Genomic DNA, 25,422 nt, shown 5'->3' on the forward strand with positions numbered 1-25,422 from the left:
TCAGGGTAATCACACACACATATATGTATGTGAATTCAGCCTGAAGTTGTTCACATTGTCCTAATGTCAACTTTCCTCCACCCAACCCCAATAAAGTTTTCTTTATTTAGAAGGTTTTGTTCTGGCTTTTATTGTGAAAGTTGAGGAAGGGATGGGGAAGGGAGGACAGGAAGGGAGGAGACTGCACAAACCGATGACCTCAGAGGGAGCAGAGCCGGCCAGAGCCGGAGAAGAGAAGCCTCCCAGGGATCTCGACCTGGCTTCAGAAGCAGAGCAGAAACACACAAGTGCACACATGGTGGCCTGGGTGCAGCCCAGGAGGGGAGGCATAGTGACAGCAGGCTGGTGCCCGTATCCACACAGCGAAGGCCTGGAGGCGCTACTTTCCCTTCAGCTCGCTGGCCTCAGCCACTGTTCCTCCGGCCCAAGCACCACAAAGAAGGCAAGAGTGGGTTCTTTTCTGTTCAGTCTTTATTTACAGCAAAGTACAGAGTATGTGGTCATTTATGTAACTGCTAAGAGTAAAGGCAGGGCAGTAGAAAGAAAAGGGGGAAGCGCAGGCATCTAAGACACACAAAAGAAGCCTACGTCTTTATTTACCACTCACTCTGTTCCTAAGGCAGGACTGGCTAGGCACTCACTGCCTCTAAGGGTGGCCGGATGCTGACCTGTAGCCAGCCCCCTGCCCCAGGAGGGCCGAAGAAGGCCCAGAGACCAAGATCAAAGGGGACTCAGCTCCAGGCTCACCCCGACGGTTTCCTCAGCCTGCTCTCCCTCTCGTTTGCTCGGACACCGAGACTTTCCCCACTCCACCCTGAGGTCAGGGTGAAGGAGAGGAGTGGCAGAGAGGTCCAGTCAGCCCTTCTCAGAAGCCCAGCCCTGGGACCCAGAATCTCCCTAGCCCGCCTCACCCACACGGTTGTGGGCAGGCAGGTGGGAGACTCCAGGGCAGAGGAAAACACTTCCCTGCAAGAGGCTACTACTTCCCTCCAATAGCCTTGGGCCCTAGTGCTGGTCAAGGATGTCAAATCAGGGAAACCTCACAAGGACAGCAAAGGAGGTGATACACAAACGAGCTGGGCTCCAGTCCCTCCCGCACACAAGCCTTAGCCTGACCTAGTGGCCTCATGAGACTGGCAACCCACCCTGGACACAGAGACAAGTGTCCAAGCCAGCTCAGGAGAGGCAAAAAGCCAGTGTCTTTGACTGCCCAGCAGCCAAGACCACAGTGGGTTGCTGCAGAGACAACAGGTTCTGAAGGGTGAACCGGGGACCTTTCCCTGCCACCCTCCCCAGCCTGTTCTTCAGAGACCGCTGCCTCTTTGAGGGCCTACCCTATCCATTCCAAATCAAAGGACACCTGAAGTCACAACACTGCATCTTCCGTATACACACTGCCAGCTCTCTGCCCCTATTGGTCTCAGGCTGCCCAAGAACAAGAAACCCAGGGAGCAGAAGCTCCACTGGGGTGAAGGAGCTTGGGACCAGGCCTTCCCACGACACAATGCCTGTTCCCTAAACACATGGTCCTTGGACAATACCTGCGGAGCCGGGAGAAGCAAGCACCACAGGGTATCTCTGAAGACAAGAGACTCCCATGTACACACGACCAACATTGCCCCACTCTGCTCATCCGTGTCGCCTCCCTGGACAGCAAAGGGTACCCAGGTGACTCATGTCATGATTTCTGGCCTAATGGCTCTCTACCTGACTCTCCAATGGAATCAGAGATCCAGTGACTCTTAAAATACCAAGTCCGGGATTGGCCACATAGAAAGCTCAAATTCAGATACTCAGTTGGCTAAACGCTGGGGTCACCACACCAAGGCAGAGCTTCCCGTCCCCTCCTGGCCCCAGACGTACTATGTCACAGAACCAGAGGAGTCGTCAGCACGGCCCAGTGAGCCCCCAACCAAGACACCAAGAATTGGTGACAGTTTTACCCAGAGGCAGGGCAGCCCTAGAGCTGCTTCCAGCGAGGACAGGGCTATTCGGAGACACTGGAGGCTTGGTCCCAACACCAGGAGTAGATGAGGAAGCGGCTAAGTAACTCAAGGCTCAGAGATGAGAAGAATCCATCTTCCAAGGCAGTGGGATAGACAGCCAAGGCACTGAATGGTTTGGCACCTGGGAGCTTCAAGTAAAGTTGACCGTGCTACCACCGAAGGGCCGAGGCTCTCCCAGACAGGGACGGGCTTCCCCTGAGCACAGACAGGCCCCACCCAACAAGGCAGGAGACCCCTGGGTCCTCAGGATCCTGCCATCTACCCTTCATCTCAGAACCGCACAAGGCATGACTGGAAAGATAATCAATACTGACTCGGAAACACGCACTCCAGAACTTGGCCATCCCGCCAGGTACCGGCCTTCAGAGCAGGCACCTCGGGACCCTCCCCTTCTCCAACCAGGCAGCTGCTGCCCTTGGGGGGCTCCCTCAGGGCCTGCAGTACAGTCTCCTGAAGGTCTCAGGGGTGGCAAAGCCCTGCTGGGGATTAGGTTTGACTTTTTGACACAGCCCAACGGAGTTAGAGTCAAGTGGAGTCCAGAAAAGGGGAGGCAAACTGCATGGCTGCTTGCTCCCGTGTGACTAGAGTTAACGGCATCAGTTTATCTGAATGGCTCAAGGGGCTATGAAAGCAATGGAAGGAGAAGCGTTCCCCAAAGTGTTTCAGGCTGTGGCAGTCACAAGGGAATAACTAAGGGCATAGCCTACCGAGCACTGAGATGGAACACACTGAGGTGAAAAGCTTCTGCCTCTTCTGCAGTTAAAAGGTGACGCTTCAGGCCTCTATAATTACACCTCCTCCTTCTCGCTTGGTCCCCTGCTTCCTCCACCCCTCCCCACCAGGAATCTTCAGGAATCCGTACTTCTTGCAAAGAAGGAAGTTTTCACCAAGAGGGAGCCCTCGGAAAAGCTGGAATTCTCCACCCCAAATGTTTTCAGCCCAAGACTCCAACTTGTGACTTAAAAACGCCACTCCCAGGCTTCCCTGGTGGCGCAGTGGTTGAGAGTCCGCCTGCAATGCGGGGGACACGGGTTCGTGCCCCGGTCCGGGAAGATCCCACATGCCGCGGAGCGCCTGGGCCCGTGGGCCATGGCCGCTGAGCCTGCGCGTCTGGAGCCTGTGCTCCGCAACGGGAGAGGCCACAACAGTGAGAGGCCCGCGTACTGCAAAAAGACAAAAACAAACAAAAAAAACACGCCACTCCCCTTCCCCACCCCTCGTTTCCGGCAGCTGCCACATGACGCGGCAGCGTGGTAAATAAGTCAATCAATGTGGCTGTGATGTTGCCAGTGACGGTCCCCGTTATCCTCACCTCGCTGCAAATCCCCACGCCTCGGGGAACAAAAGCTACAGGCTCCCTACACGGCAGAGCTCTCTTGCCACCCTGTGAGGGGCAGGCTGCCAGCAGAGGCCCTCAACCGAAGCCCAGACTGCAAGGGTCCACTGTGCACTCCACAGCTTGGGGGACAGCCCAAGGAATCTCATGGGTGACTTCCCTGGGAGGCACCAGCATCTCAGACGATGCGACAGGCATAGTCCCACTCCCTCCTTCCCCACTCAGTCAGGAAGCGACCCCGTCACATCCCCATCAGGGAAGGAGAGCGAGGCAGCTCTGGCTTTCCGAGAGACTGAGAAGCGGGTGAGTAAGGAAGGAAGTGTGGAGCTACCCGAGCAGCCAGAGGTGGGCAGGGGCAAGAAGAAAACGCAGAAGACTCGTTCCCCTCAGTGGGCCCCTTCCCTGAGTTTGAGTTTTGAGTTGAGGTCTTGCCTAATTTCAACTCAAAAAAAAAAAAAAAAAAGAAAAGAGGATCTCTCATTAACGTTATCCTGAAGCTCCAGCACCAGGAAGGTGGCATCTGGCAGGGGAAGCAATCAAAAGTTCCAAACTCCACTTCCAACGAGACCCACGGACACCGAGAGCCGCGAGCCGTGAGCCTCCCTCCCAGACGCCTGAGCCTGCCCTACCTGGAACCCACCAGGCAACTTCCCTTTGGTGAAACTCCAGCTCCAGCCCCCAAAACACACTCAAGTACAGGCCCTCCTGCAGAATACTTACGGCAAACAGCTGTACAGTATTTGTACATTTACACAAAAATAGATCCTTTTCTATATATATATATGTATGTATTTATAACTGGTTACACGTTGAAGTCATAATTAGGCATCACCAGTAGTAGTTGGCACAGTTTGTCATTTAAGCTCAGGGTCAAGTTCTGTTTCATTTCGCTGCTCCGAAGTACCAAAAAAAAAAAAAAAAAAAAAAAAAAGGCATTTCATCTCCATGGTGTTTTCTTAAATACAGCAATGTCATAGGAAACCATATGTATAGATGCACAGTGCCTCCTGTCCCCTCCTCCTGTCCCTTGGAGATCGGGGCCAGGGTCTGAGGAGACGGGGGTCAGTGCGGCCGGCTGCTGGACTCCGAGGCCTGCCTCTTGCGTGAAGGGGTATAGCCATTGAGATAGCCGTTGGTCTGCCGTTTGGAGAGCCCTCCGTTCAGGATGTCCTGGATGTGCTGCACGATGAGGTTGATGGCCACTGTGGGGCAGAGACCAGAAAAGTGTTAGGGACACGGGGAGGGTGGGAGCACGTCTGTGGGGCTGTGTGTCTGTTTGGGTGGACGGCACTCAGGAACCAAAGGCTAAAAACTGTTCCAGGAAGCTGGCTCTGCTGCTTGCCAGCAGGTCACGCCACCTCCCCAAGCCTCCATCAGGGCTAATATGACCCCCGCGGGGGCATTCTCGGAGTAGGACAACGTAGAACACGATCAGAGGCACGGACTGGATGAAAGCAATTGACCCAAATTCTGTAGACATGAGGTCTGGCCTTCGCTCTGACACCATCCATTAGCTGTGAGACCCTTCCACTGGGCCCCCATCCCACGCAGCTCCCCATCCCAAGGACAGGGACCCTACAGAAGGCCCTCTCCTCCAAAGGTCAAATGGGACTCTCTTTCCTTAGCCTTGGAAAGAAATCATATGATTCAAGCAAATGATCAATGTTAACATCACCCCAAATGGGATAAACATCAAGTGCTCTCTGAGGTGATGCCCCAAGGACACCCCTCCCCCAGGGTGTTCTCCAGACTATATAAGCAGAAGCTAATGTGAGGACACAAAAGCAAACCCAAGCTGAGTGCCATTCTACAAAACACTGGGCCTGTGCTCCTCAAAAATGTCAGTGTCATAAAAAACAAAGAAACACTGAGGAAAGTTAAAGGAGATTAAGTCAATGTTAATTGTCCTGGATGTGATGAGCGCACTGTGGCAATGTAAATGAAAATGGCCTTGTCCTTAAGAAATATACAGTGAAATTTTCACTGCTGTGACTAACTCCCAAAAGGCTCGGCAAAAATTTTACTTTTTAAACAGAGGAAAATTGAAATAAATGATAAAGAGAATGAGAAGACGGGGTATTCTCACAATTCAACTCTGCCCCACTATGCCTAAGTCCAGGGATAGTCCTACTTTCTAGACAAGTCAAAGCTAACGCATAAATGCACTAGTGGTAGAAATCCCTTTCCCTTTAGGAAAGGCTACCTTAGTGGCAGGTCATTCTAAATTAGATTAAGAAGGAAATCTACTTTTGCTAAAAAATGGCCTCAGATACAAGGCAGCCAGGTATCATCACTGGGAATGACAGTAGAAGGTAATCTATTGCCCTCTGATTGTTGCCAGAGAAGCACAAGTTCACGCCTGTCCCCATTTATGTACATGCATATTCACAGGGGCCTGTCCCTGAGGCCAGATGCATAGGTATAAATACCTTTCTGGCTCACAGCAGCAGCCAGTGGCTCAACCACATCTATAGAGCCTTGTCTGGTTACCACATCCTACTCCAAAGTATAACTGACAAAGGGTAGAAGTTATGCCCCACGGGATGGCACTCCATGAGGACTCACCTAGATTATCTGCACCTCTAGGAATGATCACATCAGCGTATTTCTTTGTCTGTGGAGAAAGATATTTACAATGCGTTAAATGCATTACAACGCATTAAAGAGAGAAGCTGGACCAAGCCCCTCTTCTAAGGGAATGTGGGGAAAGGGCCAGCCTTCTACCAATCCCAGAGAGCAGCAGCTTGTGGCTTTAAACAGAATACATTTTATCCACGTTATCTAATTTATAATAAATCGGCTTTTCCCTGAGTTCTCATTAGCAGTTAACATTGTTTCAGCTTACAATCTGCACAGAGAACGTGGTCTTTGAAACCAAATATATAACTGCCTCTTCGCTGATGGAAAACCATCAGTTAGTAAGACCAAACTTAAAGGGGAGCAATTCACCTTGGATTTCTATACACAGTTTATCTAGCATGAGGGTAAACCCAAAAAGAAGTAATCGCCATTGATGACCACTTTCCCTGGCTCTGTTATGACACAGCCTTAAAAAAAAGAGAAAAAAAAGCCCACAGACTCTCTTTTTGTTTGTAAAGTTTACTGATATTTTGTGGACCATTTTACAAATAACTTGTGTCCTGGTGAGACCACATAAACGATGCCTTAGGACATGGGCATCTGTACTCTGCAGCTTCCACGCTACAACTGTCGAATTGCGACTGATGCCCAGCTTGAACCAGGCCAACAATTTATCAGACCCAAGTTCCTGGTTGACGTGGGAATGAGCTGCTTTTCCCTGAGCTGAGTGGCTGGACAGGAGGAACAGGTAGAACAACCTAGAAAATATTTACGTAAAATTCGGAGCTCCATTACAAATAAGTTAAACAGCAGGAAGTTGGCAGTAAACTCTAATGTATGTTCAGTAATCAGTTTACTTTGTATTCTTTTTTTTTTTTTTTTTCCGCAGTACGCGGGCCTCTCACTGTTGTGGCCTCTCCCGTTGCGGAGCACAGGCTCCGGACGCGCAGGCTCAGCGGCCATGGCCCACGGGCCCAGCCGCTCCGTGGCATGTGGGGTCTTCCCAGACCGGGGCAAGAACCCGTGTCCCCTGCATCGGCAGGCGGACCCCCAACCACTGCGCCACCAGGGAAGCCCTGTATTCTTATTATTAAGTTAAAAAGAGCAGGAGAGGTCCTCAGATGGATGGATAGAATTTCACAGCTCCACAGCCACTTCTGCCCTCTTCCCAGAAACCTAATCCTGTGACCCAATCCTCTCCAGGGGAATGAACAGGGCATCAGCGTTACTCAGGCTGACTCAAAGTCTGCCCGGTTCCAGGCTGAAACAAATGTCAAGTCTGTTTTGATGCAAAACCTACTAACAGACTTAAAGAAACAAAGAGGCCCCCCGGGGTGGGGGGGATGGGCAGGGGTGGGGTTCGGCGGATGAATTGGGAGATTGGGACTGACATATATACACTACCATGTGTAAAATAGAGAGCTAGTGGGAAGTTGCTGCATAGCACAGGGAGCTCAGCTCGCTGCTCTAGGTGGTGACCTAGATGGGAGGGATGGCAGGGATCTAAGAGGGAGGGGATATAGGTACACATATAGCTGATTCACTTCATTGTACAGCAGAAACTAACACAACATTGTAAGGCAATTATACTCCAATAAAAATGAAAAAAGAAAGAAAGACGGTTTGGGATCATATTTTTCCATGGGAGGAAAAAGAAGTTAATTATCAGGCGAAGCAGAGAAATCCCCACACTCGGCCACACTCTACACCTCCCATCTCCCCGAAGGCATCACCCAAGACAAGACGAAGACTCAACCTCTCTCGCTTTCTCTCAGAACTTAACCCCACCACTCCAAACCTCATGTCCCTGAGGTCTTCCCTCAACGTTCGCAGGTCTTTCATGAAGAAGCTGGGGTGTTTCCTAGGCTGAGGGCTGATTCGCTAAAAGCTGAGAATTCCCCCGTCCTCACCCTTCCTTCTCTGAAAGCCACCTCACTAGAGAGTTCCCAGCTGCCGTGGGCAGGCCTGACAGAGCCCGTGCTAGGGCAGAAGTACAGAAGCCTGTTCCAATATGGCGAACCTCCCAAATCGGAACTTACACGGGGACCAACGACAAGCTCGAAACGGGGCTCAGATGTAGTGGCAGAAGAGATTCAGAAGGGAATACCTTGTAGCTGAGGCCTCCTACACCAGTACTCCAACCATCACAGACCTTCTGAAGACCCAAGTGGCTGAGTCTATCCTGGGATACTGATGCACCCTCGATAAAGGGTCTCACACCACGAGCCTACCAAGCAAGAAGTGTACAGCTTGCTGGAATCAGACAGCAGGATCCTGAAGGGGTACCCCAGAAAAAGAGGGGCAGGACAGAGCTCTTAGAGAACACAGTGATAGGGAACAAAGCACCAAAGGCTGCCCTTTCTTGGGACTTGAGGATAGAGGAGGGAATGAGTGAAATCCCGGCCAGGGAGCTCAACTTACAGACCTTTATTTGTTTGATTACATTTTAAAGACTAAATTCAATGAAAAACAAGAACACAACTCACTGGCAAGCAGAATTCCTCAAAGGCAGGCTTGACGAATGTAATGTACTGAGATAAAATCTGCTCAAGGTCCCTCCCTCTTTCGCTGATGTCCCTTAATACTAGAAGAGAAGGAAAAACAAGAATCAAGAAAAGAGCGCATGAGTCAATACATGTCCGCCTTTCACGAGGCCGACCAGGATCGCACAGGCTTCACAATGACTCTGGATGATTCACAAGCCGGATTCCTAAGAGACTTGACCGAGAGCCAGTCAGCAGCCGCTTTGGGAAAAACAAGTTGCATTTTCACATCTTGCTACAGTCAAATCCAGCTATGCTCTCCAAAGCAAGAGGTTTTCCAGGAAAGGCCAATAGTCTTCTGGTTTCAAGCAACATTTGACCCAAATAAAACTTCATTGAGAACCCCAGAAAAAGGCAGGACAAACTCATAATAGGAAGTGGACCGGGCCCAGAGAGGTGGTGGGGCTTCCTGGAAAAGGGTGCGGGTTGCCCGGAGACTTCTCCTTTGCCCACCCTGATCCCCTGCCCTTACACTTACCTGTGTTCAGGGCGGCAACCCTCTGCTGATGTGCCACCTCCACCTGCCCGGCTCCCACCCACACTTGAGCCCCTACAGGGCGTAGAAGTGGGGCAGAGGGCCCACCTGTGGTCAGCCACTCCTGGCCACCTCAAGCACAGAGGTCTGCAAAGGGAAGACCTCTTAGTGAAAGATGAGAAAACCATGGTGTAAGAAACCACGGCCTGGAGCTGTGAAGCTGCCCAGATGGACCCAAACTCATCATCTTCTACCTTCTTCCTCCTGGGGGTGCTGTTATTCGGGGACTTGCAACAAACACTGCTTTTAATACAGTCTTTCATCAAAACACGGAAAAGCGTCCAGAATCCTCGTTCCGCCACTGTACACTAACCTCCCTGGGCCTGAGTTTCTCCCAAACTCAGCAAGTGAGTTTGAGTCCCATAATCAAAACCAGCCCCTCCCTACAAATGTTTTCAATCTTGGCTATTAACTCTTTCCCTCCTACCCCGAAAGGGTATCGAATCCATCTACAGTCATTTGCAATGGGCTCTCAGCTCCCCTCAGTCATTTCTCAGGTAATCGTTTCAGTGTGGGATGAAACTCTAAACAAACATAGGGAATACTTGTAAGTGAATTTCTGGAAAGCCACGTCTGTAAATAATTCTGTGTTTACGCACAGGCATGCGCACAGGAACGCACGCACGTGGGGAAGGGCAGGTAACAGGGAGAGCCTGTGGTTTTGGTCCAGGCTGGCATGAAGTCTGCATGATCAGATGGCTAGAAAACTGTCAGGAAGACCCCATTCCAGAAACCCGGGTAACAAATATACTGCTGTCACCATTGACTTCTCTACCAGCTCCTCAAATCACAAGGAGTTTTCCCCCCGCATGAGCCCTGGCAGTAAAACGGTTGGTTGGTCCCTAAATCGTCAGGATTTGCCTCACAAACCCTGCCGCCTGTGCACCCAGCCCAGCCAGGAAATGGTCTTCTCAGGCATTTGGACACAGGGCCCTGCTCCAGCTGCCACCGCCGCTGCTCTGCCAGGGACACTTGGCCAAGTAGGAGCCCCAGCAGGTGCCACGTGGCTCAGCCCCACGGGCCTCCAAGAGCTTGGGCACTCAGGCCATCGGGCCGGGCCGAGCTCACCAAAACACACAGCCCATGCGGCCTCCAGCTCTTCACACGTCTCCAGATAAGGTCCAAAGAGAAAAGGAAGCCAGACCAAAAGGTTGTCAGAGGTGGAGGGAAAAAAGCAAACACACGCCCGCACTTATTAAGCAGCTTTGACTCAAAAGCCCTGCAAATGCCTGATGCTGGGTTTGTTTCACAAGACGTGCATTTCACACAACTGCTGACAGCTTCAGCACTGTGGGAACCTCTGTCCTTCCCCAGAACACACACACACACACACACACACACACACACACACACACACACACACACACACACACACACACACACACACACACACACACACTCCCCTTTCACATCGCTCTGCCACTGCCCTCGGCCCAGGCCTGCAGCTCTCTTGTGTCTTGCAGACCCGAGAGCATCACCTGTCATGTCACGGGAGACAGGAACGTACCAGGGAGAAAGCAGTGGACGCAGGTGAGTCACACCTGCGACCGCTGAAGCCCGAAGCCACTTCTTGCCCCATCAGCTACAGCGATGGGGCAAAACTGACCCAGTTTGAATCCTGACCCCATTAACTACTACCTCTGTGGCCTTAGACAAGTTACTTAACATCTTTGGAGTTCATTTTCCTTGACTGTAAAGCAGAGCCCATAATAGCAACTTTCTCACAAAGCGGTCACTTAGGAAGACAGGGAGATATCCATAAAACGCTTCAGCACCGTGGCTGGCACATGGTGTGTATTCAGTAAGCCTAAATTTCTATGAAGACGACAGGAACTGAGGAAGCTCCGGGAGGGGGATGGCTCCCTGAGACAGCAGACTGTCGTATCGGAAGGATGGGAACTGTGAACTCAGGTGAGCAGGCTGGACCCAGTGGGGGTGGGAGTCCCTCAGAGCAGCTGGGAAGGTGGGGGGGCGGGGGGGGCTGCAGTGCAGGAGGTGGAGGGCGGACACGTGGAAAGACAGGATGGAGAGGGAGAAACAGGAAGACAGGCAGGGGGCATCCTCCAGCTTCCACCCTGGAAAAGGAGATGGCAGTGGGTCGGCACGTTGCCCAGACGCTGGGAACACGCAAAACCAGAAGGCTTCGCCCACCTCCGCTCCCAAGAGCCTTCCATCGAATTACTACCTTAAACAGACGGGCCCCCTCCTTAAGCTAAGGACAGCTCGGGGCCAGCCAGTTCACCGCACTGAAACGCCCTCCTCCTCAGTCAGGAAACGGGGCGAAGCCGACAACTAAGGCAGAACAAGGTCTTGGCACAAACCGGACACTCCAGGGACTTAAAACCAGCTTCCTTGTCATCACTCTGGCCCTGGCACATTTGCTGGGCTGAGACAGGCCCTCTCAGAGGGGCCTTGCAGGGTAAAGGGCAGGAAACGACAGGTCTACCCTTCCCTGCTTGGCCTCCACTCAGCCCTTCCAAATCAGCTAATGCTGCTTCCCATCAGCCAAAGCTGAGAACCACATGTAGAAGGACCCAGAATAAACACAATTCCTCCATGGCTGTCAAGTCACTTTAAAAATTCGTTGAGGAGGCGTGTTACTCTAGTAAAAGAACACACTGACCATGCCAAGGCTCACTGCAGCCCTAACTCCGTGTAAACTGGGCACAGAGAGCCGTGGCGGGAGAGAAGAGGGGTCAGCAGTTCAGGGCCCCCGCCTCTCGTCTCCCCTGTCCCTAATTCAAGGGTTGATTAAATGCATATAGAGAGGGAAGGCAAAGGCAAGCTTTGCTGGGAGGAAACCAATTCCCTAGAAATACAAGGGGGTCCCTGGGAAGGAAGGAAGTCCTTCCAAGGCTATGAGACTTGATGCAGACCTCCCTCCCACATGAGGGTCAACCTGGAATGTGCCCAGGAGGATGTAACCCACAGACAGGTGAAATCGTAGCGCTCACTCAAGTCTCCAGGAATGTTCTTTTGCCTCACAGCTCCCAACTAACCCTCCCTCCCTCTCCCTTACCCACAAAGCACATGCCAGGCATGTATTTTGTCCTAGGTGGACAGAGAGTGAATTTGTAGAAACAACTTTTGCTGAGAGTGACTAAGCAGTGGGTGACATGACAAGACAGCGGAACGGAAAGAAGGCAGCGACCTGCCCCGGGGGCACCAGGGAAGGCAGGGGGTGAAGAGAACTGACCCTAAGAAATCCCCAGAGAAGGCCACCATCACCTCAGGTCTCTCCCCCATTTCACATAAGGATCTCAGCACAAGAAAAGGAGGGAGAAGTTTCTGTTTAATCTACCCTAGGATTACTTGTTTGAATGAATCAGAGTCCAAGGATGTGGCCCCTCCACAAAAGCGGTTCTAATTTCCTATGCAATTTCTTGCACTCGCCCCACCCTCAGGCATCACTCCATCCCCTGGGATTTTAGTACCACCTGCTGGACTAATGATGCTACCAGCCCAGGTGTCACCAGCTCCTGAGGACATGACTACTCAAGAGGTTCTGACAAGTCCTGAGAGAACACTTGGAAAACATAACATCATCATCTCAGGTGAAGCAGGTTTCTTACCTGCCACCTTGATATTTATCGACTAATGCCACCACCAGGCATTTTACCTGCATTACCTCTGATCGGCACAACTATCCCAGGAGTACTAACTAATCCTTACATGATCAACCAATAGGAAAATAAGGTACAAAGACATTAAAACAGAATCTGGGGAAGAGACATGGGAACATATGTATATGTATAACGGATTCACTTTGTTATACAGCAGAAACTAACACACCGTTGTAAAGCAATTATACTCCAATAAAGATGTAAAAAAAGAAACAAAAAAAACCCCCATAATCTGCCCAAGGTCACACATCTACTCAACGGTGAAACCAGGATTTAAATAATGTCCAGTTCATCTGACTCCAATTTTCCCCCCAGTGATGCCTCCCAAATTTGGCAAGCTACTATGGACATCCGAGCAGATCAGCCTAGGTAGGACCTGGGTTTGTGGATGAAGGTGATAAACCAGACCCTGGGGCAGATGCATAAGCAATTGTCAGGCTCAAGCCTCAATTATCTGTCAAAAAAGATCACGCAATTCTTACCTGGCCTGTGTAACCCTAAAAAACAGGCCTGTCTCCTTCATATTACCCATTTAAATAAAAAAAAACCCATGCCTGGGAGGTCACAAGAGGCACCAAAGTCACAAAGCTAGCAAGGGGCTCTGCTGGGACTAGAATTCTCCTTTTCTCTATCAGGTTACTCCCACGGCCCGACACCACCGGGGAGGGGAAGTACAGCTCCCCTGACCTAAAAGAGTGTGACTCCTATTACTTCTTAGGAGGGTAAAACCCAGGGAGTCATTTCTCTAGATGCTGCCATTTCCACTTATAGTTCTTGTGACAAGAGTACTGAACTGGATAAACTAAAAATCTGTTTCATGAACCGGAAAAGAGGAAACTTCACAGACTTTGAGGTCAGAAGGCTCTGGGCTGCAGCTTATGAAATCTGACTCTGCCAATGACTTGCTCTGCGACTAGGAGCTAACCCTGGCGTTTCCTGTGTCACTCCTCTTCCGCACGATGGGGACTCAAACCTTAAGTCAGCTTTCATCCCTCTCCTCAGTCACCCACACCCCGCTGCCTTGGCTGGGGTCCGGTCAGCGCTAACTCTGCTAGGAACCTTTCTCATCTCTCCCCAACTCTCCATTCCCCCTCACACCACCCACAGGCGACAGCCCTACCTGTTGTCCAGATCAGCAGGACAGTCCTAACGAGCCATGGTGTCTCTGTCTGAGGTATATGCCTTCCTGGGCTGCCTAGGCCATCACCCCGCCCCATCCAAGTCCAGAACCCACTTCCCCCACAAAGTCTCCCAAGCTCTCTGGTAGAAGCAAGCCCTCTGCTTCGCGTCCCGCAGAGCTGAATTCACAGGCTCCGCTCTCCCACCAGCAAGCAGTTTGGTGTCTTCAGCACTCGTGGAAGGAAGGCCTGCAGAGAGAACAACTGACTTTGCTCCCGAGCTGGGTGGACAGAGTGACCAAACCTCCACAGAACTTTCCGGAAAGCAAAGGGCGAAAGAAGCGGGCAGGTGGGACCAGCTGCCCAGAGTTGCAGGCAGAGGGTGTTCCTGCCCACCCCCCAGATGTCCTACAGTGAGTTCCCATCTTGATTATGACACCTGTGGGTAAATCATAAGGAACTGAGCACTTAACCAAACTTTTCCCCAGCAAAACCAAAACGTGAACTTCTTATGTCATCTCTGTGACCTCACAAGCTTTTCGTTATCTGAAACAGTAAGTGACTAATCCCTTCTCAAATGTCACCAAATGTTTGGGCAACAGGACATCCCTGGGGCTAGACTGACTCAGTTGGGCTGGGCCATGCAGCCACGAGGCAGCCTTGCACAAGGCTGCCTCGGGGAAGGCACGGGGCCCAGAATCGGGGAGGGCAGGGGCCTGTCACAGGCCACCGACAGGGCCATCTGAGGCTTTTGGAACGCACCTCTGCGGGAGAGCCGGGTGTCCGCATCTGTGTCCACGAAAAGCTTCATCTGGAACAGGTCTCGCACTTCCTGGGAGTAGAAGGCCAGGATCCCTTCGAAGAGCACCACATCTGCGGGGTAGACAGTAACCGTCTCCTCCTTCCTGCAAAGTACAGAGCAGATGATGGGCCGAGCCAGGTAGGGGGAGCCCGGGAGGAGGAAACAAGAGAAGCTGTCTGGGAGTCTGGGGTCCTAGCCCCTTGACTGAAAGGGCACTGAGAAGGTTTAGCTAACACAACCTTACAGAGCCCTCAGACCACCACGGAAGACCCAAGAATGAGGGCCAGGACGGCTGCAGCAAAGGTCTCCTGTGACCAGTTCTTCTGAGCTTCCGCCATAAAGCAGATGGGTAGACATCCTTCTCCTTGGAATAAAAAACCTGCTGTTGGGACCTCCCTGGCGGTCCAGTGGTTAAGACTCTGCGCTTCCAATGCAGGACACGCAGGTTCGGTCCCTGGGCGGGGAACTAAGATCCCACATGCCACACAGCGCGGTCAAAAAAACAAAAAAAACCTGCTGTTGAATGAAGAATAAAGACAGACAAAAGAAGATGTGATCACTTTTTTTTTCCCCCTCCGAAGGCGTCTCCAGGAATGCTCTCAGTCCTGGCATTTATGGAACCTAACACTCTGAACTTTCAAAAACAGAAACTCACAGTTTTCTCCCAACAAGTCCACCCCCTCCCCCAGTGCTGAGGCAACTGGGAGGAAGAAGGAAGGGGCAGAGGGAGGGAGGGGAAAAGAAAACTTTAGGTAAGAGGGTGGGAAGGGGAAAGGATTTCTGTGGAAGGAAAGAGTCCCAGTCCTGCCAGGGTTGGCTCTGCCCAGCTCCTACAACTGTCTTCCTTATCAATAAAGCAGGGACGGGCTTCCCTGGTGGCGCAGTGGTTGAGAGTCTGCCTGCCGATGCAGGGGACACGGGTTCGTGCCCTGGTCCAGGAAGATCCCACATGCCGCGGAGCAGCTGGGCCCGTGAGCCATGGCCGCGGAGCCTGCGCGTCCGGAGCCTGTGCTCCGCAACGGGAGGGACCACGGCAGTGAGAGGCCCGCGTACCGCAAAATAAATAAATAAATAAAAATAAATAAATAAAGCAGGGACATACATTACCTCATCCATCTCCCCACAGGATTGGGAAGCCGAAGGCAGATACTACTGTAAACACGACTTTTCAAAAGCCAGGGGAGTGAAACCAAATGGATAACTGGGGGTCCAGCTCTGCCCTGTCTCAACTTTCACTGCAATCTTGTCTTTCACTTCTGTCGGAAAACCACCTTGCACTTCACCTCAAAATTCACGAAAAGGGAAGTAATGACGCCACTGCAAGGTTTACCACTCACCCTAACTAGCAGACGTTTGTGAAGAAAACCACACAGTTATTTCAAAAGTTCCTTAAGATTATAGGTTTTATCTGTGCAAACACAGTGAAGTCAGCAGCAGCTGGCCACTGAGTAGGGACTTCCCTCCCATAAACATGCTTTGATTCTTTATTGGCTCAGTCCCCTGGGTTCTTGTCTAAATTCTAAGGCAGCACTGTTGGAGCAACTACCAAGGTGGCAGAATATGGAGCATGAAAGACAGCAGAAAAGCACCAGGTTAGTGCAATTAGGAGACTCTCTAGGATGGCGGTATTAACTCTAGATGCACACAGAATCATCTGGGGAGCTTTTAAAAATATTTATACCTGGACCCGACTCCCCTGGGGCTCTGACTTCATTAGTCTGGGGTGGAGCTAGAGCATCGATATTTTTCAAAAGCTCCCCAGGTATTTCTTTTCTTTTTTCTTTTTTTTTAAAGTCATGAAACTTTATTTACTTAACAGCAGAGGTTCGAAGTATATTGAGCGGATAAAAATACCAGGAGAAACTGCATCCACGTTGGTATTGGAGAGATGCCTGACTTCTGTATTTTAGAAACTGACAGATGAAATAGCAATAAAGAAGGAAATGGAAAGTATGAATAACACAATTAGCAATCATGTATGTGTTTGTGCGTGCACACAACTTTGTACAAAACTTTGAAATACAACTGCAGCAGGCACAAAAATTAACTGTTAGGCCACAATGGAATATTAACCAATTCCAAAGAGTAGAACTCACTTGTGTATTTCTTTTTATTTATCCTGCTTGGGAATTTGTTGCGTTTCTTGAATCTATGGATTTAGTGAGTTTCATTAGTTCTGGGAAAATTAAGCTACTGTCTCTTCAGATATTGCCTTTATTCTCTTTCCTTTCCTCCTGATTAAATATTTTTCAGGTCTTTTCACTGTCTTTTATGTCTCTTAATCTCTTTTCTGGTTTTTTTCTGTCTTCTTCTTTCCTTAATGCATTAATGAATGATTTCTTCAGATGAATCCCCTAGTGTTTGAATTGGGTTTTTTTAGGTCCATTTTGCTGCTAAATACGTCTACTGAGTTTTAAAAATGTGCCGTTATGTTTTCCGTTTCTAGAAGCAATGTTTGTTCTTTTTCCATATTTGATACATTATTTTTAATTTTTTCTTTTTTTTAAAAATGTACATTTTCTTCTCCCAGTTTCATTGAGATATAATTGACATCAAGCACTGTGTAAGTTTAAGGTGTACAACATAATGATTTGACTTACATACATCATGAAATGATTACCACAACAATGGTAATAATGTTCAGTGAACATCTGTCATCTCATATAAATGAAATATTTAAAGAAACATTAAAAGAAATATTAAAGAAATAGAAAACTTTGTGAAGGAACTCAGGATTTAGTCTCTTAACTTTCATATATAACGTACAACAGTGATTATCTTTATCATGTTGTACGTTACATCCCTAGTACTTATTTATCTGATAACTAGAGTATGTACCTTTTGATTATCTAGTTCTCCCTCCCCCTGCAAGCCCATCTCCCCATTTCCCCACCTCCTCAAACTCCCCACACTGGTATCAATAAGTTTGATCTCTTTTTCTATGAATTTGTTTTTTGAAGTATAATTGACATACAATACTACGTTAGTTGCTGGTACACAACACAGTGATTTCATATTTCTATACATTTCCAAATCATTACCATGCTAAGTCTAGTTGTCATCTGTCACCACACAAAGATATTACATTATTATTATTGAGTATATTCCCCACACCGTACACTTCATACCTGTGATTCATTTATTTCGTAGCTGGAAGTCTGTACCTCCTAATCTCCCTCACCATTTCTTCTTCCCTTACCCCCCCCTTCCCCTCTGGCAACCACCCGTTTGTTCTCTGTATCTATGACACTGTTTCTGTTTTCTTGTTTGTTCATTTGTTTTTAGATTCCACATAATACATGAAATCATAGAGTATTTGTCTTTCTCTGTCTGACTGATTTCACTTAGCATAATACCCTCTAAGTCCACCCACGTTGCCGCAAATGACAAGATTTCAGCCCTTTTTTAAAAAAGCTCCCAGGTATGTCTACTGTGCAGCCAGGGTTGAGACACGCCAACCCTAGAAGAATGTCAGGTACTGGAAAACAGGGTGCTCATTGTGGTTTAGGATAAGGAACCAAACTGGGCAGAGTTCAGAAGCAAGATGGATAGAAAAAAGGATCAATGAGTGAGTGAAATAATGAGTCACTCTAGGCAGCTGCCCTGGGCCAAGAAGAGGGCAGAAAGGCTCTGCCGGGAAACGAAACGTGTGTGGGATTCCTAGGGTTCCATCTGGAATACACAGAGTGAGTGCAATGACCGTGCTAATTTACCCAGACTGACACTGTCTGGCAGTGCTGATCAGCTTGCCTAACTGATAAACACTAAAAAGGAACAGGTGGTTTTCCAACTCAACAGTCATGCCTCTTCAATCCTGGGACAGTAAGGAGAACCAAACTGCCTGCTCTGTGGGTGGTGTCCCCAAAAGTTGAAATCAATCACTCCCCAAGTCCACATGTAGGTCTAGGTGGGAGAACATTTAGAAATAGCCTAGAGCTAAAAACAACATTTATTGAGCACCTACTAGCCCAGGATGCGCCAGGAACCTATGGTGCAATATTCTGTTTAGGAGTTTAGAGATGGGCTGGGAGGTTCACATAAACCTGGAGTATTAGAGCATTTGGGATTACCAAATTTGGGATTACCTAGCCCAACCTTCTCATTTGACAATCATTCCTTATGATAAAGAAGGGGAAGACCAGAGAAAGGTATTTACAGAGAATAGGTGACTTCTCAGTTGTAGCCCAACATTTGTTTGTGGTCACCAAGAAAGACCCATGGCTGGGATGGGATCAGTTAACCCTGGACAGCTGGGTCCCTCACAAGTGGCTCTTAAGAGTTGGGGGGGACTGCTGTGGTCTTAGGTGGTCACAAAGCTTCATGCAAGAGATGGGCGCTGGGCCACTAAAGAACAGGATTTTAAAATAAAAGGTATGAGAGGGGAATCGGGAGAAAAAAGTCAAACACATCTGGACGGGCAACTCTGCAGGGTTTTTTTTTGTAAATACGTGAACTTGATGGAGCTCGGGCTGCACAAGGTACTCATCTTCACCCCCTGCCCCCCGACTACACTGGTCAGGCCCTGACTCCTGCCAACTGCCCTCACTCCACTCCCTTCCATCGGGCCTGTATCAGTCTCTCACCTGGGCCACTCCAACGGCTTCCTAAACAGCATTGTGAATCCTCGTTCCTGCCACAAGACTGACCTCTCCATTCCTACATAACTGCCATCTATGGCTCCCTACTGCCAACACGTTTATCCTCTGGCCCTGGGGTCCATCCATGGTCCTTCCTGATCTGAGGCCTGCCTGCCTCCCAGCCTCTCCACCTCCCGCCGCTCCTCCCACACACTGACCCCCATCCCTCCACACCTAACCTACTGCAATCCCCCACCAAGCTGGCCCCTGAAATGTCTACCTACCCATCACCTTGGAAATCCCTTTCCCAACAGCTTCTCATGCTTTCCAATGCACAGCTTAAATATCATCTCCTTTACACAACCTGCACTAAATACTCCAGCCCTTCCTCCCTCCTACTGCTCCACATCTCCTTGCCTCAGTCGTCAGGCTGCACTGTAATTCTGTAGCAGTACCCTGCCCAGGCCCTGAGAGGTGGTGGGCTAGACTGTCTCTTGTCAACTTGAAATCACCACCACTCCCCCAAGGCTAGAAACTACAATTCCCAGAATCCCTTTCCCTACATGGTCCCAGCTACTTTACCAATGGGAAACTCAGAAGATGAAAGTGATTACCACAACACTGTAAATCAACTATACTTGAATAAAATAAAGGTTTAAAATTAAATTAAAAAAGAAGATGAAAGTGAAACAAAAGCTGTAATTTTTAGGAGACCATAAAGCTAGACAAGGAAACTGCAGACACTCCATAAGTTCCCATTCAGAGGCTGTGGGCCCGGATGGATGCAGCGGATTCTTGGACTTTGCACGAACCTAGCTTCTTCTCCAGATGGCAGCTCAGGCTGCCACCATTGGGGACGAATTTCTCTGATTCTCCGGCTGCGGCCTCCCAGATCTTTGCTCTCCCAGCCCCCTCGTTATTCATGTTAGCTCCAGTTCCCTATTCTAAGCGCCCCTTTATTCCTGCATAGTCTGGAGAGGTTTGATATAGGAGGCATATCTTGTTCTCTGAATGTCCTGCACAGCAGAATCGGGTCCACAGTAGGAAGTACTTCAAGAGCTGCTGGTGAGGGATGAAGGTGAGAACCAAAGCAGCCCGGCTTTCCATCACAATGTGCTCTTTCCTCCTCCTCCAACCCAATCTTTGCCACACCCTCAAGTTCTGAGAAAGTTCATGAGAAGAGCACAGAACATGTGAGCTAACTGCATTAAAGGCTGAGATTGTCCTAAAGGAACACACAGGGAGATGAAGATTGGGCTTTTAATTATAGAAACATTTGGTAGTAAACATTTGGTAGTAGAAACATTTTAATGATAGAAACATTTGTTTCTAATTATAGAAATATTTGGTATGAAATCTAATTTCCCATTTTTAAAAAATCAACTCAAGAGAGAGTGGGATAAAGAAACCAAGAAGGAAAATGAAAAGCGGGAGGGAGAAACTTTCAAAAGATCCCAGAGCTAAAAACAGCACTTACTGAGCCACTACTAAGGAGCTACACGTGATGTGACACAACATTTACGAGTGTCGAATGTGCCTGGGAGGTCCCCCGAAGGAGACAAAGTGAGCAAAGAGCTCTGTGTAGCTCTGCAAGAGCTTGGGGTCTGGCTAGCAGGAGGGAAGTCCTCCAGAAGCCCCTTCCCACCACTCAAGAGGGAAGGAGGCTGTGATGGAGGTCAAGCCACTCTGCTATTCTATCAGGAGCATGAGAATCGACAAATGGAAAGGACAGGTCTGACGTGATTGAGAAGCTCTCTGGTGGGTCTAGTCTTTGGTGACCCCAGTGCCCTCACACCTCCCCACACAGCTCGATCCCAAGTAATCCAGGAGAGCAGAAAGAACAGTTTCTTTTCTTCTTCTTCCTGTTTTTCCTCTACCACACCCCCTTGCATTTGTTCCAGGAACAACAGCTTGGGCATGTGGATGAGGACGAATGTGCAGTCCCTCACCTGAGTCCAAATTCACAAATCTATCCCTTCAGAGTTAACAAAGCATGATGATCACGATGGGACTGTTCCAGGAAGCACCTGGATGAATTCCTGACCCCGTGCACCTACAGGTATGCTGACGCCACCGCCCTGTCACTGACAGGCTGCACTGGGCACCAGACACATGGGGGCGGCGTGAAGAAGCCTGGAACTTCTGGGGACCCTCTGGGGAGCAACAGGTAACAATCCCCAGCCCAGAGCAGCTCACTTACCGGGAATGGGAGACAAAGTCATACACAGGAATCTGGACTGTTTTCCCTTCGGTGATTTCTTTGAGTGTCTTGAAGATGAGTTCATTGTCAAAGGCATCTGAAGGAAATCAAACTATTAAGATGTTTCTTAATTGTAAAATGATTTCTCCTATAGTGATGAACAGGGCATCCCTAGAAACCTATTATTTCACATACGTGTATCACACCCTAGAGAAGCATCCCCTCCCCACAAAAAAGCCAGATATCTACCTAAAGCAGAATGCCAATTCCCTGCATCTCAAACCAAAGTGTATAAATGAGTTCTGAAAAGTGGATTCTTTTTTTTTTTTGGCTTGCCATTCCGTCTCTGGCCTCAGACATCTCTGTCCTCCCTCTAAATCCAGCAGCATATGATAACCTGGAAAGCATACTCACAACTAGGGCACTGCAGCAGGCATCACACCAAGTTTTGACTCTCACAGTTATAAGAACTCCAAACCAGCTGAAGGGGCAGTGTGCTCATCTGGGACTGTCAGGGCCAAAGACATTCAGGCAGCCATCCTGGACCCTCCACCCCACTCTCTGCCAGTCGGTGAGTTTAACACACGAGCCATGTACACGCACGTGCTGGGTGCTGGCGGGAGGGTGTGACACAGGCTGCTGCAGAGCAGGAGGCGGGCGAACCAGCTGTGTGTGCGCTAGCCTGTGTCTGGCCCACCCTGAGGAATAGGCTTCTCCAAGAGTCGCCCTTGTTCAGACACAGATTCGATCAGTATTTAAGGCGCCAAGCACCAGAGGATGCGTTGCAAAGCGCTTCTTTCCTATAAGCCCCACCGCAACCCCGCAAGGTACCTAACAGTCCTCCATTTTATGGATGGGAAACAGAGAGGTTAAGTAACTTCTTCAACCGATCCCCCCGCAACGCCCCTTCAATGCCCCGACTCACCCGGGTGATCAAAATTGAACTGGCCCTTCAAGGCTTTGGCCTTCTGCTCTGAAGTGAGGACACGGTAGAAGCTATCCTGGCTCAGGATGACCACCTGCTTCTGGCGATAATCCACCTCATTCTGTCCCAGGAGCTGCACAATCTTAGCACAAACGGAAGACTGTAAGGAAAGAAGGGAACACCACGGAATAAGGGAGGTCCAGTCACTGAGCTGATGTGTGCGCCCTGAGCAAGGGGGCCTTTGGAAAGAAGAACCCAAAGGCTACCATATCTTGGATGATGCATTAGGGGAAGGGAGGAAACGTCTGCTGAGAAGGAATTCGGGGGCCCCAAAAGTCTCTTCCTCTCTTTCCTTAACACAATTTACTACACTCAGGTATCCACAGTGAAGGCAGGGGAAGGAGGGCCGTAATCTCTAACTCCTCTTCCATAAAGCCTTTCCCAAAGCTACTAATAAAAGGTGACACTATTTTATTCTTCCTGGCTTGCACCCTGGTATAGATACACAAAAAAGACAGCAGAAAGTGGGGAAAGGGCACATTGAGGCTGTGCTGATGGGCCCAAGGGCCTCTGGGTCATGAAGTGCCTGGGCATTTGCTAGACATCTCACAGCCCCTGCACATCTCTTTATGTCAAAGGAATCTCATAGCAGAGAGCCTGGCTGGTTGGCAGTAAGGCCAAGGTCATGGTTTCCATCCTGCTTCTGTTGGTTTCTTTTGCTCTGGTCCAGAGCCGTGGACATCACTGCCCTCATAGTACCCCAGACAGCCTTGTCACAGATGTGTGCCCCCGCTTTTAGAGCTGGAGACATAAACATCACCAATACCTGAAACAACCTAGGGGTATCCCAACTAAGAGTAGGGATGCCAGTTCCAGATGAACTCAAACCTACATGCTTTGTATTGTGTTGCTAGTAATACACATATCTGACTCCTTTTCTCTCCAATAACATACGCTCTTTGTAAAAGGAAAAGTATAAAAGCAAGCGCATTCCAAAGAATGAGATAGTGAAAGATTGTATTTACCAAATAACTCTTTTCTTTTTTTTTCATTTGATACAAAGATTAATTGAAAAATAAGAATGTCTACATTACAAAACCTCTAGAAGCTGTAACTCAAGCCCCCTATGGAACTGGTTGACCTAATTACAAGCGATGAAAAAATGAGCAGTTAGAGGTTTCTTGGGCTCAGCCTTAGAAGTCTTACTATTGAACTTATTTTACCAACTGATTTTACAGGGAAAAACCAGGAAACTTTTCAAAGTTCTTATGAAGAATGTATTTGATTTGTCCAAGCATAAGGAAAACTGGTCATTCCTGTTGTACTAGCCAGTGCAAACTAAAACTATTTTGAATTATACTCCAATAAAGTTGTTAAAAAAAAAAAACTATTTTGCACAATATGTCCTGTTGTACACGTGGTGAAACACACTGCCATATTATAAGGATCTGTGGGGGAAATTTTTTTTTTTTTTGCGGTACGCGGGCCTCTCACTGTTGTGGCCTCTCCCATTGTGGAGCACAGGCTCCGGACGCGCAGGCTCAGCGGCCATGGCTCACGGGCCTAGCTGCTCCGCGCCATGTGGGATCTTCCCGGACCGGGGCATGAACCCGTGTCCCCTGCATCGGCAGGCAGACTCTCAACCACTGCGCCACCAGGGAAGCCCGGGGAAAAATATTTTGACTCAACTGTTAATTATTAGAAAATTATTTTACTTTTATGACACTTTTGCATATTAACACACAAAAAAGCATTTAAAACTACTTAGGATTTTTGGAACTACAGATGTGCCAAAAGAAAGAAAAAAAAGGAATCACAGGAAGGTATAAAGCTTGCACATGACTTAAACTACATTCAAAAATGAAAATGCTACAACAGAATCAAAGGTTCTATGCAATCAAAACCTGTTTAAGTTTTTAAACATGTATAGGCCCATAATTTCCTTTTCCTAGCTCAAGGCTATGACAGGGCAACTTTTATACCTGCAGCCTTCACTAGTAGATAGAACTCCTTCCAGAAGTCCAAAGAACAAAAGTGAAAAGAGGGATTCATGGAGCCAGATATATATAATCTATCAGGTTATTCAAATAATGGTATTTTTTTATTTGTAGCTAAAACACATTAAATATGTGTTTTTTTAAGAAGAATAGTAATCCCACCACTGCCAGAAAAGCATATAAGGAAGTTACACTACTTAATTTCACAGATAAACCATCATTTCCCTTAACCCAGGCACAACCTAGGACAGAACCTATCCAATGGCCAATAAAATTGGTTAATGAACATACAATAGGTACAATTCTAGAACGTTAGTGCTCATCACCCTCTCTAACAAGAGTAAGGATGGCTGGGGAATTTCCTGGTGGTCCAGTAGTTAGGACTCAGCACTTTCACTGCCGGGGCCTGGGTTCGATCCCTGGTCGGGAAACTAAGATCCTGAAAGCCACGTGGCGTGGCCAAAACAAAGCAAACAAACAAAAAGAGGGTAAAGATGGCTGTTTTGTTGGTCCGCAGCTGCTTGTCTCAGCTCTATGTTTTCAAGGACTGAGCTGGTGATCGTTCTTTCCACAAACATACCACCACCACCAACTGCTAACATTTTAACTGATTATTGGTTAGGTGTCAGGCCCTAGGCCAAGTGCTCCGTTACAGCTACCCCCAGAAGTCACAAGTGTTACCCTTCACAGATGTGGACACCAAATTAAAGGACTTGGCTACAGTCATACAATCCTGGTTCCTTTCCTCTTCAACTTAAAAGTAGTCAGGGACTTCCCTCGTGGCGCAGTGGTTAAGAATCCGCCTGCCAATGCAGGGGACACGGGTTTGATCCCTGGTCCGGGAAGATCCCACATGCCGTGGAGCAACTAAGCCCGTGAGCCACAGCTACTGAGCCTGCGCTCTAGAGCCTGCGAGCCACAACTACTGAGCCCGCATGCCACAACTACTGAAGCCCGTGTGCCTAAAGCCCATGCTCTGCAACAAGAAAAGCCACCACGATGAGAAGCCCGCATGCACAATGAAGAGTAGTTCCCACTCGCCACAACTAGAGAAAGCCTACGCGCAACAACAAAGACCCAATGCAGCCCAAAACAAATATAAATAAAATAAATAAATTTATTTTTTTAAAAAAGTAGTCAGAAGTGGGGGGTGGGATAAATTTGGGGTTTACATATATAC

At 48.9% G+C, this 25,422-nt stretch overlaps 1 protein-coding gene across 2 annotated transcripts in view; it reads right to left on the bottom strand.

Annotated features, from left to right (window-relative positions):
- Nucleotides 1-387: 387 nt before the first annotated feature.
- UCK2 (uridine-cytidine kinase 2) overlaps nucleotides 388-25,422 on the bottom strand; it is a 74,859-nt gene continuing 49,824 nt past the window's right edge. Inside the window, exons 2-7 of one of the 2 annotated variants that reach the window (XM_079945648.1) lie at nucleotides 22,246-22,405; nucleotides 21,321-21,417; nucleotides 14,504-14,646; nucleotides 8,409-8,506; nucleotides 5,908-5,956; nucleotides 388-4,544 (exon numbers count right to left, since the gene is read on the bottom strand). In XM_079945648.1, coding sequence (XP_079801774.1) covers nucleotides 4,405-4,544; nucleotides 5,908-5,956; nucleotides 8,409-8,506; nucleotides 14,504-14,646; nucleotides 21,321-21,417; nucleotides 22,246-22,405 — 687 coding nt within the window. In that variant the 3' untranslated portion in view covers nucleotides 388-4,404. The remainder of the gene's footprint in view (nucleotides 4,545-5,907; nucleotides 5,957-8,408; nucleotides 8,507-14,503; nucleotides 14,647-21,320; nucleotides 21,418-22,245; nucleotides 22,406-25,422) is intronic. The other variant, XM_079945649.1, reaches the window with a different exon arrangement.

This window comes from Stenella coeruleoalba (genome assembly GCF_951394435.1).
Source record: "Stenella coeruleoalba genome assembly, chromosome: 1".
NCBI classification, from domain to species: domain Eukaryota; kingdom Metazoa; phylum Chordata; class Mammalia; order Artiodactyla; family Delphinidae; genus Stenella; species Stenella coeruleoalba.